The sequence below is a fragment of the Oncorhynchus kisutch genome, linkage group LG10 (assembly GCF_002021735.2).
Source record: "Oncorhynchus kisutch isolate 150728-3 linkage group LG10, Okis_V2, whole genome shotgun sequence".
Lineage (NCBI taxonomy): Eukaryota > Metazoa > Chordata > Actinopteri > Salmoniformes > Salmonidae > Oncorhynchus > Oncorhynchus kisutch.
In genome coordinates, this window is record NC_034183.2 from 25,139,527 (window position 1) to 25,155,925 (window position 16,399).

The window sequence follows — 16,399 nt, forward strand, 5'->3', positions numbered from 1 at the left end:
AAGTTTGATGCCATTCCATCTACTCCATTCCAGCCATTATTATGCACCGTCATCCCCTAAGCAGCCTCCGCTGATGATGATTGGGCCAGGGTATGGCCTCGGGGGCTTGATTAGTTGGGACATGTTGTACGCTAGTGTTTTAATAATACGGCTCTTTCTCCTATGATATTGTGATTGCTGACTGGAGGCATTCTCCTGTTTCCCTCCCCAGATGAGATCATGCAGCAGGAGATCAGGCCCTTGCTGGCTGTCGACATCATAGAGCAGCTGCACCGGCAGTTTGCCCTGCTCTCAGGTATGTATCTAGGGGCTCTGTCTCCTCTCCTTAATCCTGCTTCCCTCACACACAGACAGGCATATATTGTAGTTCCTCTCCCTTTATGAAGGAGGAAAGATGGATGTCCGAAGGATGGAAATGACTATTATTATCCTCACTTAGAGAGATGTGATTGCTTCTATAGTACTACACATTGCAATGTTTCGTGATTCATTTGGATCGCGGACAGAAAAAGGAAATGGATCATATCCTTTCGAGTCACATTATCAGTTAAAAGGCCATTTCCGGTGTTGACCTTAAATCATGATTGAGTTGTGAGCAGACTTGAACCTTTTTAATACTGTTGATCGATAGGAGTGCCTCTTAATGACTTCCTGTCCCAGAGTGGACAGAGGTCACAGGAGGTTGGTGGCACCCGAATTGGTGAGAACGGGCTTGTGGTAATGACTGGAATGGAATCGGTGGAATGGTATCAAATACATCAAACACATGGTTTCCAGGTGTTTGATCCCATACCATTTGCTTTGTTCCTACCATTATTATGAGCTATTCTCGCCTCAGCGGCCTCCTGTCTGGTCTGCTCCATGACAATAACAGCATTACGACATTACACCGTGAACCATTTCCTCTGACTATATTCACAAGCTTTGTTCAGTGCCTGAAATGGCCACTTTTGGGATCCGGAAGTAGTGAATGTGTATATACATACAGTTGAAGTCGGAAGTTTACATACACTTTGGTTGGAGTCATTAAAACTCTTTTCAACCACTCCACAAATTTCTTGTAAACAAACTATAGTTTTGGCAAGTCAGTTAGGACATCTACTTTGTACATGACACAAGTAATTTTTCCAACAATTGTATACAGACAGATTATTTCACTTATAATTCAGTGTATCACAATTCCAGTGGGTCAGAAGTTTACATACACTAAGTTGGCTGTGCCTTCAAACAGCTTGGAAAATTCCAGAAAATGATGTCATGGCTTTAGAAGCTTCTGATAGGCTAATTGACATAATTTGAGTCATAATTTGTACCTGTGGATGTATTTCAAGGCCTACCTTCAAACTCAGTGCCTCCTTGCTTGACATCATGGGAAAATCACAATAAATCAGCCAAGACCTCAGAAAAATAATTGTAGACCTCCACAAGTCTGGTTCATCATTGGGAGCAAGTTCCAAATGCCTGAAGATACCATGTTCCTCTGTACAAACAATAGTATGCAAGTATAAACACCATGGGACCACGAAGCTGTCAAACTGCTCAGCAAGGAGGTTTACAAATCCAATTCAGTTACACCAGCTCTGTCAGGAGGAATGGGCCAGAATTCACCCAATTTATTGTGGGAAGCTTGTGGAAGGCTACCTGAAACGTTTGACCCAAGTTAAAAAATGTAAAAGTAATGCTACCAAATACTAATTGAGTGTATGTAAACTTCTGACCCACTGGGAATGTGGTGAAAGAAATAAAAGCTGAAATAAATCATTCTCTCTGCTATTATTTTTTACATTTCACATTCTTAAAATAAAGTGGTGATCCTAACTGACCTAAGATTTTTACTAGGATTAAATGTCAGGAATTGTGACAGAGTTTAAATGTAAATGTGTATAGACTTCCGACTTCAACTGTACATACAGTACTGTATAGTCTTATTAACACGTATGTGAGAACATTGAGTCCCCTATATCATATCTGTATGCTCACAGATCAACCCAGAAGACTCTCTCAAACATTTTCCATCTCTGCGTTATTTCCCTCATAACCTTCTTGGAGCACAAATAAATGAGTCTTCATCTTCTGGCATATCCATATTTTAGTTACTGGAGACATAGAAGTGGCAGAGGTGTAGGGCCTAAGCTGGGACAATAACAGAGGGAGTTGTGGGTAGTTATTGGGCGGGACATCCACACCTAAGCCTCTGCCTCCACAGGGATTGTTTCCATTCCTTCCCACCCATGTCAAACCACCAGGGGTCGGCCTGCTGCACTTCTGCCAAGCTTATGCCTCAGTCTAAAAACCCTGGCTCAGAAAAGCTAGCTTTCAGACTTATGTAATTTTACTGTGGAAAAAACACAATAATGTTTTATGACCTACACCGCAAGCTGTTTAAAAAAAATTCTCAGTGGGTCTCTCAATGGGTTTTCCTCCAATATGACTTTCAGGCAGTACTTATACCTGAAGAGGTGGTGCTAAGTGGAGTTTTCCAGACAGCGCTGTATTTTCTAACTCTGATTATTATCTGATGTAGTGTTGTTGTCAGTGAGAGAAGTAGACAACGAGCCTTGACATGTGTAAAGATCTCCTGTGGCGGCAGGTATGGATTCTTCTTCCATCAGCAGGTGATTGGATGTGTCTGGTTGGGAGGACTGATAGGTGAGATGTCACCCTGTGGGATGGATGGCAGGCGAGATGGCACAGGAAATGAACAAAATGCTGCTTTTAGCACAAAGACAGTGACAGCGTTGGAGTTTGGGAGGAGGGTGTTATGCTTGTCTGTGTGATTGGTACATTTTTAGAACCGACTGAGAGAAGGGAGAGGAGGAGAAGTTAGTCAATGCGTGTTGAAAGTAAAGCGCTACCGTTACCTGACCAATAATATCAACGGCAATGTTTCTTGACGTGCTCCACAGGAATGAGAGTAATGTGTCCAGATAAAGTGAGTGCCCAGACACAAGCCTTAAGTAGAAAATCAGACTGCCTCGGGCAAATAAAAGCCATGCACAAAGATACCATTTACAGCAGTTCCCCTCTGTCATCCTAAACGGAACTGTTTTGACGTTGAGGAGAATTCAACCTAGATAATAAGGCCAAACCCTAGTCCCCGATCTCCACCCATGAATGTAAGCACTGGGGGCATGATGTTGAGTGAGGTGGAACACTTTAGATAAATGGTGGCCTTGCTGCTCCCACTATGCTTTCTCATAGTGGTACACTTTGACTGATCAATCTCTCATTGTAGAGATATAGGATCATGCATTATAATATGGCTGCTTCATTTGTTTCAGGATTTAATAAGAAACTTTTCTTTCTGTTAGAACAACGTGTTAAGTTTCATGTTTCAAATAATTAAATGACTTGTCAAAAAATTATCAAATTATATCCAACATTGGCAAACAGTGCTGACATTTTTTAACCCAATGTTACCACCTTGTGGTTAATTAGTGTAAATGTAACTTTTCTAGGACTGCGTCCAATGAATGTTTATTTGCCTGTCAATGTCTGGTGTGAACGAATGAACGTAACGAAATGGACACATTTATAACAACCAATTGTTTTACCCCTCTGTGTGCAGGAGGAAGAGGGAAAGATGGTGCCCCAATCATCACCTTCCCGGAGTACTCAGGCTTCGGCGACCTCGTAGCGGAGGACTTCCAGAATGTTGTAACATATCTGACCAGCATCCCCAGGTATAGTAGGAGCAATGCATTTAAATCTTTCTTTCCAACCATGCATATTCACCCATGGCTATGCAGTTCAGATCAAAGTAGCACTTTTGGTGCACTTTATTTTCCCACAGTGGAGAACAGAGGCTTAGTGCTTAATTTGTAAATTGGGTGGTGCTAGAACTAAAAGTGAGCCCGAGAGCGGGGTGATCTGGGGCCTCTGAAGGACCAGAACGCATGAAAAAATATAAGAATGAAGTATTGCATGCATTATCATAGCTTTTGCATACTGGTATAGAGCAGTTGAATAGACGGGCCTGCTTAAGTTGCACACATTGGGCAAATATTTTGTAGCCTAGAAAAATGACCTTTATAAACGTATTTCATGCAATTTTTCAACATTTTAGATGACTGCAGACGAATATTTTTTAATACCTCACAAATGATCGAAATGACAGGCTACTTTAACACTGACTGTAACGGTTCTCTTGTGGTGAAGGAGAGTCGGACCAAAATGTGGGGTGTAGATTGCGATCCATGTTTAATAAACAAACGTAAAAACACGAATCAATACAAACACTACAAAACAAAGAACGTAACGAAAACCGAAACAGTCCTATCTGGTGCAAACACAGAGACAGGAACAATCACCCACAAACACACAGTGAAACCCAGGCTACCTAAATATGGTTCCCAATCAGAGACAATGACTAACACCTGCCTCTGATTGAGAACCATATCAGGCCAGACATAGAAATAGACAAACTAGACATGAAACAGAATGCCCACTCAGCTCACACCCTGACCAACCAAAACATAGAAATATACAAAGTAAACTATGGTCAGGGTGTGACACTGACAAACTGAGAATCTGAGATCAATTAAAATGACCTTGTCTCGAATCCATCAATAGCCAAGTCCTAGGTGTTTGGAGACACACATATTGTACAATTAGAGGAGAAAATTATCTTATTAGTCTTAAAAAGGCTTTCCAGTTTCACTGACTGACCCAATGATGCAGAGCTCACTCACCAGCCATGGCCGATGTGCTCCTGCCAAAAGCCTATCTCTCTTGTTTGACTTTGTAAAACAATGCTGTTTGCTCAACAGGGCTATTTGGAAGTTGATAACTTGGTAGCCTACAGACAGATTAGATGTCTATTTACAGCAGGATCCATTTGCTTGACAACCTGTGTTTTACCCGCGATTGTAGGCCTATTATAAATATTTGCTTAAGGCCTGTTTTGATTGCACTGACCGATTTCCCGCGCCTTCCCGACTGTAGGCTATGCCCAGTGATTGGGCTACACAATCCACAGCTAGGCATTTTTTTTCTTCTTTTTACATAAACTATTGATCCTCTGTTGCTAAATTATAGGCCTACTCCTGGTCTAGCATTCTGATTTATTTGATGTATTTATGATCAGACAGGAGTAATTCTATAACTTTGGCAAATGTAGCCTAGAATTTCAATTCATCAGGGGGGCTGCAGCATCTCGAGTTCCCTTCGGCGGCTATGATTCAATAAGGAAAGAAATGAGGAAGTGCAACGCGGAAGAGATGAGTTGCAAGGATCATGTCTATCAGAGCAGAGAGAGATTATAGGAAGTGAATCTCATTCTAGATCTGTGAGAGATACAGGCTTGCTTCTGGTCTATATAGGCGTTGGTCGACATAGGCTACAATGTTGCGCAAACCATAAACCCGGGCTGGCACAACACAAATCCATTTTTAGAATATCAGGCATGTTTTCACATTACGATTTTTAATGGGCAGGATAATTACAGAGGAGTCAACCTGAACTAACTCTGTTTGCTCTGATTGCTTTTATTACATTGCAAATAGTGGGGTATGCCAAGAGAGGTACCGGATCCTGGCAAATGGGTTCAAATGGGTTCTGGAACAAAACTGAGAGGTGCCAGATCCTGTTCCGGGGATCTGGCACTGAATGCTACTATATATTTTGTAATAGCAGGTTAAAGAGTGATGCTTATAGCAGCACAGGGATGCAATGCTTCTAAAGAGTGTGGCTTGAAGAAAGACATTGGTTTATATAGACGTAACCCACTGGGTACACCACATCATTTCAACGTGGATAATTGGATACAATTTGGTTGAGACGTTGATCAGCGAGATTAAAACCTGTCACCCACTCAAAAAGACAGCCCTAAATGTGTTGAATTTCCAATTTGTGATCATTGTGCTTTCAACCATCTGGAATGGAAAAACAATGTCAAATTTTTTGTTTAGTTGTCACCCAAATGTCTATCGATGTGCTTTCAACCATTTAAAAGAAAGTCTAATGTGAATACAATATCAGATATTTTGTTTATTTATACAACAGATGAATACTGAGCTTCATCTAAAAGCAGAACCAAATGACCTGGATGCATTTGAAATTACATTAGAAGTACAGGTGGTGAATGCCGTTTGACATTCTGTGCAGATTATTACAGCAATTGTGATGATCTCCACAGATCTGCGATGACCTATGCATGCTGTCTTGAACATGCATGCTCTGTATGATTACATAATAACACATTTATAGTTAAAGAAACCTCAATGTGGCCATGGATGTATTACTTATTTTAAGGTTGAATGTTGCATTAGTTTGTAAGATAATATTGAATTAGTGGCACAGATGGAACTATCCAAGCAGAAGATGCATCTCCTTCAAATGTTAATACTTGGTTGCGTTGACAACCAAACATAACTCAATGTCACAAAATATAATTACATTTGAAATCAAACGTTGCTTGAAACCTTTGGCCTATTGTCATTTCTTTTTTGTTGTTGAATTCTGGGTTGAATTGAAACAATTGCTGTTGATGACTGCAAATGCTACAGTATATAGTCCTGAATAGCATCAATGATGATATTTGAGTGAAAGTACGGTCACTTTTCATTTGCTATGTTAAACATACCCTTTGGAATGACTTCAATAGCAACAGTGAATCTATTTCGTTTTTAAGTGGAGATCTCTCAACAATCACTCTCATGATTGGCAATAGTCAGTGACAAATATCATAGCTAAGCAGGGCTGGCCTTGGTTAAAACCCTGGATGGGGGACCAATGGATAGCTGTGTATAGATCAATTCTCCAGTAGGAGGGGATGCCTAGCATGTCGTTTTTTTCCTGATAGTGGATATAACGTTGAAGATCTTAGGTCTTAAAGGTACAAATTCAACATATTTTATTCAAGGTTTGTCTATGTTTAAATTTGATTATGACAAAATGATGACATAATCCTGTGGTTGACATTTCACCTTCAAAACAACACTTTTTTCAAATTCAATTATTTCCCACGGAGTTTCCATGTCACAATACATTGACAAATTACATTAAAACAATGTTGATCCAACTAGTTTATGCCCAGTAGGAAATGCCACTTCATCCCCTCTGTATGGGATGTGGTTCCGGCTAACCCTCATCCAACCGCAAATCCAAAGGTACTTCCCAAGACACATTTCTTGAGGTGTAGCATTTTCAATTTGTTTTCAATTTTTTCCACATCCTGAGAAATGTGTCTTGTGAAAAAACTGGGATGTCATTCTTTCTCTCATGGTACATCGTGAGGACCATTAATCTAGTCTCATGTCAGCTGCTCGCAGCCAGGAAAATACACAAAAGTTGCTCAATTGAGTAGGAATTATATTAGGCCAGATAACACATTAAGATGTTAGACATGAGCAACTTTATTCACCTTTTTTGTCAGAGTAGCACATTGAGAATGTTAATGGCCCTCACTTAAAAACCTCTTCCCTGTAAAAGACACCAAACATTACACAAGTTTACACAGCTCCTCTAACACTGTTAACTATAATGGCCTGGTTCTAAAAGTGCTGAAGTGATTTTGTGTCAACTCTGTTTAAACTGTACAGAGACAGAGCACAAGAGTGTAGTGTAGTGCCCTCTTGGATATGTCTTCTGACTGCATGCTTGGATATGTCTTCTGGCTGCATGCTTGGATATGTCTTCTGACTGCATGCTTGGATATGTCTTGTGACTGCATGCTTGGATATGTCTTGTGACTGCATGCTTGGATATGTCTTCTGACTGCATGCTTGGATATGTATTTTGACTGCATGCTTGGATATGTCTTGTGACTGCATGCTTGGATATGTCTTCTGACTGCATGCTTGGATATGTCTTGTGACTGCATGCTTGGATATGTCTTCTGACTGCATGCTTGGATATGTCTTCTGACTGCATGCTTGGATATGTCTTCTGACTGCATGCTTGGATATGTCTTGTGGCTGCATGCTTGGATATGTCTTGTGACTGCATGCTTGGATATGTCTTCTGACTGCATGCTTGGATATGTCTTGTGACTGCATGCTTGGATATGTCTTGTGACTGCATGCTTGGATAGCTTCACCTACCGCATGTGTTTATTCCCATCTTTCCTTTGTCTAGTTTGGATGTGGCCAGCATCGGTTTCGTTATAATCATCGACCGCAGGCGGGACAAATGGAGCTCAGTGAAGGCCTCGCTGACGCGGATAGCGGTATGACGATGTCCATCTTTCACTTCAGACAGGGCTTTTATCTCTTACCTGGTTATCCAGTCTGTTTGTGCTTTAACTCCTCAGTGTCTTTGACTTCAATAGAGGAGTTGGCCACACCACAGACAGAATGGGACCAAGCATTTTTTATCTCAGCATCATGTAACATTGTAAAATATAATTGCTACCAATGCTCCTATATCAGGAAGTATTGTATGAAGAATTTTTGGGGGAGTATAATCTACTGCAAATTCTTGAGATTATGTTAAATTGAAAGTAAGCGCAGAGCAAAGCTCCCTCACACAAGGCTAACTCCACACAAGGCTAACTCCACACAAGGCTAACTCCACACAAGGCTATGAGATGGTATGAAGCTGTGTTTTGTACCTGTGTCCACTAGGGGGCATTTCCAGGGAACCTCCAGCTGGTGTTGGTGCTGAGGCCCTCCCGTTTCTTCCAGAGGGCCATCGCTGACATTGGCATGAAGCTGCACCGGGATGACTTTAAAATGAAGGTACCGGTAAGAATGGTTCGCTACCACTCACCCTGTCCAACTCGTAGATCATCTTAGAAACCTTTCCTCTGTGTCTGGGTGTGAGATAGTGATTGACCTAATGTCATGTGGAGTGTTGCTTCGGAGTGTGATGTTCACCTGTAAACTAACTGTTAGAACAATGACTATGTACTCACTGCATGTTTTCCTTGTTTATAGAAAGCTGTAGAATGTGACAACATACACCTGCATATCCCTTCATACTATTTTTTGGTGAAGGCCAATTCTCCTGCATTATCCCCAGACGCCTACAGTATACTGTAACTGTACACATTTTCGAAGATAAAAGTTGCAACTCCTCCTCAGACTCCTCATCACCTTGCGTGTGTGTGTCATCCTTACTGGTGAGGAAGTGGAAATAGAGAAATGGAGTAAACCAAAAAAAACACAGAAGCCTATATTAACATTATGCCGTGACAATTATTGTCTAACCCTAAAATCAGGTGAGAAAACCGAGACTGATAATGCAGAAGATGCCCTAACATCTATAACACACAGCAATGTATGTGAATTTGTTTCCCTACAGATTGTGATGCTCAACTCCCTATCTGACTTATATGGCTACGTGGATAAGGGCCAGCTAACATGTGAGCTTGGTGGGAACCTGGACTACTGTCACAGCCAGTGGATCCACCGCCGGACAGTGAGTTACCATGACATTGGCCTTACACCAGTTATTTTCTGGACTCACTGGAAACAATACAAGTGTGTATGTTTTTTGCTGTCAGGCCATTGAGAACTTTGCTGTGACGGTGAAGACCACGGCTCAAATGCTGCAGAAGTTCGGTACAGACCTGGCAGAGACGGAGCTGCCCAATGATGTGCAGTGCACCAAAGACCTCCTCACTACTCACACTGAGAAGCACGACAAACTCAAGGTGGGGCTCTGCTTCAGCGTCAACATAATACTACTGAACCTGGCTTCCTACAATGGTTTACTTGTACTCATGGCTAACATCCTCAACACCTGAAGATTGTGTTGATATTTGTTAGTTTACTATTACTATTACTATTATTAGTTACATTCACATACAGTAGTGTGATTAAATACACAGTGGAATGGGTTCTATCATAGCCTGTGGCATTGTAGCTTAACCATAAGCATCAATGGCCTAGATAATAATCAGAGTATTCTATTCCCAAACCAGCAACACCATTATAAATCGGGTGGTTCAAGCCCTGAATGCTGATTGGCTGAAAGCCGTGGTATATCAGACCATATACCATGTATTTTTTACTGTTCTAATTATGTTGGTAACCAGTTTATAATAGCAATAAGGCCAGAGGAGGTGTGGTATATGGCCAATATACCATGGCTAAGGGCTGTTCTTAAGCATGACGCAACGCGGAGTGCCTAGATACAGCCCTTAGCTGTGGTATATAGGGCATATACCATAAACCCCTGAGGTGCCTAATTGCTATTATAAACTGGTTACCAACCTTTCAGCCAATCAGCATTCAGGGTTTGAACCACCCGGTTTATAATGGTATTAAATTAATTCTTTCATTTTGACAGGATGAACTGAAATTAGCGATGAAACAGGGAACCACTCTACTGGGCTGTATCAAAGAGCAGGCTGCCAAGTCTGAGAACCACCAGCTAAACCCAGACGAGATGGAGAACCACATCACTGTGGAAAGGTTGGTTACTGGGACCTACTGGAGATAGAAGCTCCCAATTAAATCATTTGTATGTGTTCGGTTCACAAATGATTTAACTTATTTAATTTCTCACTAAGAGTATATTCCAGAGGTGGATAAAGATGCTGCAAATGATGTTATATGTCCATGTTGTATTTCAGGTTGTTGGCCCAGCTAGATGAGACAGAAAACGCTTTTGAACAGTTCTGGTCTAAACATCACCTCAAACTGGAGCAGTGCCTACAATTCCGCCATTTTGAGCATGACTTCCGAGAGGTACGTATGTTTCTGTGACAGAGTCGCTGACTGCTGTAGTCAGCAGGTTTAGCTTAATCATGTTAACAAAGAAAGCTGAACAGGACACAGCCTGGCTATTTGTGTTCCCCAGAGACAGCAATTAGAAGTAGCCGTTACAATGTAACACCTTGTTCAAAAATAGTTTCTCACCCGTACATTTTTCAGTTTAATTACACTTTTTTATGTTTGCAACCTCACACTTACAGTATATAGCGCTTCCTCTCAAGCATATGTGCTTAGAAATACTGTACATAAGTCCTTAACCTCCTGCTCTCTCTGTGTCCCCTCCACAGGTGAAAGTGTCATTGGACAGTCTGATGGCGACTCTGACAGCCCTGTCAGACATTGGGGACTGTGTCACCCTGGTAGATATGTTACTGAAGGACCTCAAGACCTTAGAGGAGAAGGCTCAGGTCAGCCCAGTCACATAACAAACGTTATATGAGATGTAACATCTAAACCTTGCAAGACAATACAAAGCACAATGTATCCACTATGTGTTAATTAGCATGTGATCATCAGCCTTGGATTGTATTGAATGTGAGCCTAACACGAATGTGGTCATGTGAGATGAATGGCTCTGTGTCTGATGCATATCAGGAGTCGTTAGAGAAGGCCCAGCTCCACGCCCTACACGGGGACCAGCTGATTCAGAGCAACCACTATTCTGTGGACTCCATACGGCCCAAGTGTGTGGAGCTCCGACGCATCTGTGATGACTTCACCAACGAGGCCCAGAAGAAGTACGACGTTCTCTCCAAATCACGCCAAATACACAAAGGCATAGACAAGGTGGGGTGGATAACATAAGAGGCTTCTCATCTCTATATTGCTGTCAGAAAAGGCAATGTCCTCAGGGAGAGTGTTTGCATGATTATACACGTCATTTACACATGCTCTCATGAATTCAAATAACTTTCACAAAGTTTTCCTCTTCCATCAAGGTTAGCGGTACTTCCACTTTTTCAGCAAAGCAATAAATACATTTACTCAATAAAATTGTATTTTTCATATTATCTGTCTCAAAAACGCTTGTTCAGTATATTGTCCCATACAATCAGTACCTTCTTTTTTGGTTCCTAAACATTAGTAGTTAAAAATATACATTAGTGCCATGCAAATGAGCCTAGATATACTACTGATATGGAGCCTAGACAGTAGCTACTGTAGTTGTTCATTCATCCATGTGTTCTCGGGTGGTTGTAGGTGAACCAGTGGTGTGATTCGGGGGTGTACCTGCTAGCCTCTCAGGCTGTGGACAAGTGCCAGTCCCAGGAAGGGGCTGAGGCAGCCCTGCAGGACATTGAGAAGTTCCTGGAGACGGCCAAGGAGAACCAACTGAGTGACCTCAAGAACATCCACAACCAGTATGAGCTAGTCCTCAACGTTGAAGTCAAGGTGTGTGCAGTGCTCCCTTAATTCACTCATGGAATCCTAATTCCTGGAGTTGTCAGCCTACAGAAGAACAATGGTCCTATTTGTTGATCCCTGATCTGTGCTTTCCATCAGGCTAATGTACAAAAGGCTCTAAAGAGGCTGGACGATGTACAGGAGATGTTTGAGAAGAGACAGGTTAGTCTGAAGAAGCTGTCAGCCAAACAGACCCGGCCCGTCCAGCCTGTGGCCCCCCGGCCTGAGTCCTCTCCCAAACGGCCTGCGCCCCACAAAACACCCAAGACCACCTGCCCTGCCCCTGGTAAGTCTCCCCCATAGAGATAGTGAAAGGACTCAACTTAGAAATAACCCCTTTTAGCATTGGCATTGCCATTGAGAGCATCCACCATTTTAAAGTAGTCAACTGGGTGGGGATTCCTATGGATTGACAGCAATCAGCCAATGATCAGAGCATTGTCTTCTTCAAATTGAGTGCTATGGTTTGTAAATTAATTTAAGCTATATCACTGCCATATAGTGGCCACAGTGAATTAATGACAAGATTTGTGGCGATTAATCACCAATATTAGCTTTACAGTTTTTTTCAAACACAAAATTAGAAGAAAACAGACTACTTTAAAATGGAGATAGCCTCAATGGCGCTGCCCATGCTGTCACAGATTCCATAATGGCACAGATAAAAAGTTGAAACCTCTTTCCATTGTTATGGTCTCCCCCCACATGACCTAACCTCAAACTTTACCTGCCCGTAATGAAAGATCATTGTAGAGCCTATTCATTGCTATTGAAACTGAAATATAGTCTGTAATTTACTTTCCAGGAAGCACAGTCATTTTCTAGTTTAATTCAAAGTATGTATTTAAAACCTTACTTCTTGAGGTACTCGGCCTACTACAGGAGGAGGACATAGCTTTGGGCCATTGCCTCCTGCTGTTGTTCCGCACAGAGAGAATGGCAAAACTCCTGATGTTTCAAACAGGATCCCTAGATGTCTCTATGCCTTCAAACATTCCACTTAATAAAAATAAAAAAGTTTCTTCCTTTTCCCATCCCTGTTCTATAACCATTTCTAGCCCTCAGTCGAAGGATCTCAGAGAACTCTAGTGCCACAAAGCAGCCCACGGAAGCTGAGCTTGCAAAAAGGAAAAATGTAAGCCGCAAAGTCAAAGGGAGCCTCAAGGTAAGAGATGGTTCAACCTCATTGACAACAATAACCATCTCTTGTTTTTTAGGTTAGTCACTGGTCCATTTGTATGACAGTGTCCTGCTAATTCTTCTTGTATAATTCATCAGAACATAACTCTTGGTCAATGGGAGTCTGGGAGAAGAAGTCATGGGAGTGTCCTGTATCAGACATCTTCTGTTTCCTGCCTTTCCCAAGGGAACCCTGCGGGGATGAGAAACTCTAGTTTCAAATCAATTGCGCACCTTTTGCCCTGACCACATCACGTCTGTCTGATAAATAGGAATAATGTGCCATTCTAAATCAAATCTCATTTAATTGGTCACATACACATGGTTAGCAGATGTTATTACGAGTGTAGCGAAATGCCTATTCTTCTAGATCCGACAGTGCAGCAGTATCTAACAGGTAATATCTAACAATTTCCACAACAAAACCTAATGTCTAACAATTTCCACAACAAAACCTAATACACACAATCTGGTAAAGGATGGTATGAGAGAATATACGTATAAAATATATGTATGAGCAGTGACAGATCGGCTAAGACGCAGTAGATAGTAAAGAATAGATAGTGAAGGACACAGTATAGAGTATATACACATGAGATGAGTAATGCGAGATATATAAACATTTTTGAAGTAGCATTATTAAAGTGACTAGTGTTCCATTTATTAAAGTGGCCAATGATATCAAGTCTGTAGGTAGGCAGCCGGCTCTCTGTGCTAGTGGTGGCTGTTTAACAATCTGATGGCCTTGAGATAGAAGTTGTTTTTCAATCTCTCTGTCCCAGCTTTGATGCACCTGTACTGACCTCGCCTTCTGGATGATAGCAGGGTGAACAGGCTGTGGCTCGAGTGGTTATTCTCCTCGATGATCTTTTTTGTCTTCCTGTGACATTGGGTGTTGTAGGTGTCCTGGAGGGCAGGTAGTTTGCCCCCGGTAATGCGTTATGCAGACCGCACCACCCTCTGCAGAGCCTTGCGGTTGTTGGCGGTGCAGTTGCCGTACCAGGCGGTGACACAGCCCGACAGAATGCTCTCAATTGTGCACCTGTAAAAGTTAGGGAGGGTTTTCGGTGACAAGCCACATTTCTTTAGCCTCCTGAGGTTGAAGAGGTGCTGTTGCGCCTTCTTCACCACACTGTTTGTGTGCGTGGACCATTTCAGTTTGTCGGTGATCTGTACACAGAGGAATTTAAACTTTCCACCTTCTCCACTGCTGTCCCGTCGATGTGGATAGTGGGGTGGATAGGGGGGTTTCTGCTGTTTCCTGAAGTCCACAATCATCTCTTGATGATGACATTCAGTGAGAGGTTATTTCCCTGACACCACACACCACTGCCCACACCTCCTTCTTGTAGGCTGTCTCGTCGTTGTTGGTAATCAAGCCTACCACTGTTGTGTCTTCTATAAAGTTGATGATTGTGTTGGAGGCGTGCGTGGCCACGCAGTCATGGGTGAACCCAGAGTACAGGAGAGGGCTGAGAATGCACCATTGTGGGGCCCCAGTGTTGAAGATCAGTGGAGTTGAGATGTTGTTTCCTATCTTCACAACCTGGGGACGGCCTGTCAGGAAGTTCAGGACCCAGTTGCACAGGGCGGGGTCGAGACCCAGGGTCTCAAGCTTAATGATGAGTTTGGAGGGTACTATGATGTTGAATGCTGAGCTGTAGTGGCTAGGCATGCCGTCTGGGCCGGCAGCCTTGCGAGGGTTAACACGTATAAATGTTTTAATCATGTCGGCCATGGAGAAGGAGAGCCCACAGAGAGCCCACAGCGGGCCGTGTCGGTGGCACTGTATTGTCCTCAAAGAAGTTTGTTTAATTTGTCTGGGAGCAAGATGTCAATGTTTTATTTTTGTCATCCGTGATTGTCTGTAGACCCTGCCACATACGTCTCGTGTTTGAGCCGTTGAATTGCAACTTCACTTTGTCTCCATACTGACATTTTGCTTTTTTATTGCCTTACGGAATAACTACACGGAAGTTTGAGTAGCAGTGGTCGAGTGTTACTCGCTCGTGTATTGCAATCGATATGCTGATAGAATTTAGGTTGCCTTGTTCTCAGATTAGCTTTGTTAAAATCCCCAGCTACAATAAATGCAGCAGCCTCCGGATATATGGTTTCCAGTTTGCATAAAGTTCTAGTCATGCATGATAAACCACTCATCGTATCTAAATGTTAGCACTATGACCACGAGGGTGACGTTTGAAAGGAAATAGGGGCCTCCAAGGTATGTACAGTATGTGTCACCCTTTCACCTGTCCATGACGGCAACGATGTGTGTTTGTGTCCTCAGATTGAGGTAATGCATGAGGCAAGCCAGGGAGGCTCCAGCCACGTCCTGGTGACGAACGAGACAGAGGAGAGTCTTTCAAACAGACGGAGGTAAATGTCTCTTTCTGTTCTCTGCCCATATACAGTATCTTTCCTGTTTCTTTTGCTCTGCTCTTTTTCAAAACCACTGCATACACACACTGTGGCTAGTGATGAGGTTGGCGACATTTTACAAGGGACTGCTTTTTCCTCCACCATTAGTTAGTGTTAGTTGAAGAAACTTTGAAATAGGTCACAGGGCGAGAGAGAGTGAAAATTGAAAGACGAGGTTAGGAGAGCATAGCATTTACAGTACTGTGGTCTGAAGAAAGGGCTTGTAGCGATGATGAAGATACACTTTTATCGAGGCAAAGGCTGCCGGCTGGCTTTTAGCACCCAGGTGACCACACACTGTGTGACTGCTGTGTGGAATGTCTCCTGCTCTAATTTCAACCTGCACAGTGCCTCCTGATATGGAGCACACTAAGTTTATTAATACTCGATAAGTTGATCACATTATGTATCTTGTCTTTATTGTAACTGTTACGGTTCGTAGGAGTGTACTCCCTGTTGCATGGGTACAGTCTCTGACTCAACAGACATTTTTATATTTGGAAACCTCTTTTGAGGTTCTGAGCAAGTGAGAAAGTGGCTCAATCTCAAAGGGATGTGGCTGAAAGACAGAAATAAAATAGGTACAGGAAGTGAATGATATTTGCACTCCCCTCCACTGCCAAGCACAGGCATTAGAAGCAGTCAATGTAGGCCATGTGTATTTGCATGACATTGAAATGAGACGTACAGAAGCCTATGTACATATGGTATGTCACCTGATATGTTCAAATGTC

General features: G+C 42.4%; 1 protein-coding gene across 14 annotated transcripts in view; it reads left to right on the forward strand.

The window, feature by feature from the left end:
- Positions 1 to 16,399, forward strand: part of LOC109897957 (guanine nucleotide exchange factor DBS) — a 72,785-nt gene that overhangs the window by 16,250 nt on the left and 40,136 nt on the right. For 12 of the 14 annotated variants that reach the window (XM_031833383.1, XM_031833386.1, XM_031833389.1 and 9 more), the window contains 14 exons: positions 212 to 295; positions 3,569 to 3,683; positions 8,077 to 8,167; positions 8,565 to 8,684; positions 9,244 to 9,360; positions 9,446 to 9,595; positions 10,234 to 10,358; positions 10,520 to 10,634; positions 10,949 to 11,068; positions 11,256 to 11,447; positions 11,862 to 12,053; positions 12,165 to 12,351; positions 13,124 to 13,230; positions 15,535 to 15,623. In XM_031833383.1, coding sequence (XP_031689243.1) covers positions 212 to 295; positions 3,569 to 3,683; positions 8,077 to 8,167; positions 8,565 to 8,684; positions 9,244 to 9,360; positions 9,446 to 9,595; positions 10,234 to 10,358; positions 10,520 to 10,634; positions 10,949 to 11,068; positions 11,256 to 11,447; positions 11,862 to 12,053; positions 12,165 to 12,351; positions 13,124 to 13,230; positions 15,535 to 15,623 — 1,804 coding nt within the window. The remainder of the gene's footprint in view (positions 1 to 211; positions 296 to 3,568; positions 3,684 to 8,076; positions 8,168 to 8,564; positions 8,685 to 9,243; positions 9,361 to 9,445; positions 9,596 to 10,233; positions 10,359 to 10,519; positions 10,635 to 10,948; positions 11,069 to 11,255; positions 11,448 to 11,861; positions 12,054 to 12,164; positions 12,352 to 13,123; positions 13,231 to 15,534; positions 15,624 to 16,399) is intronic. The other 2 variants (XM_031833384.1, XM_031833397.1) reach the window with 1 other exon arrangement.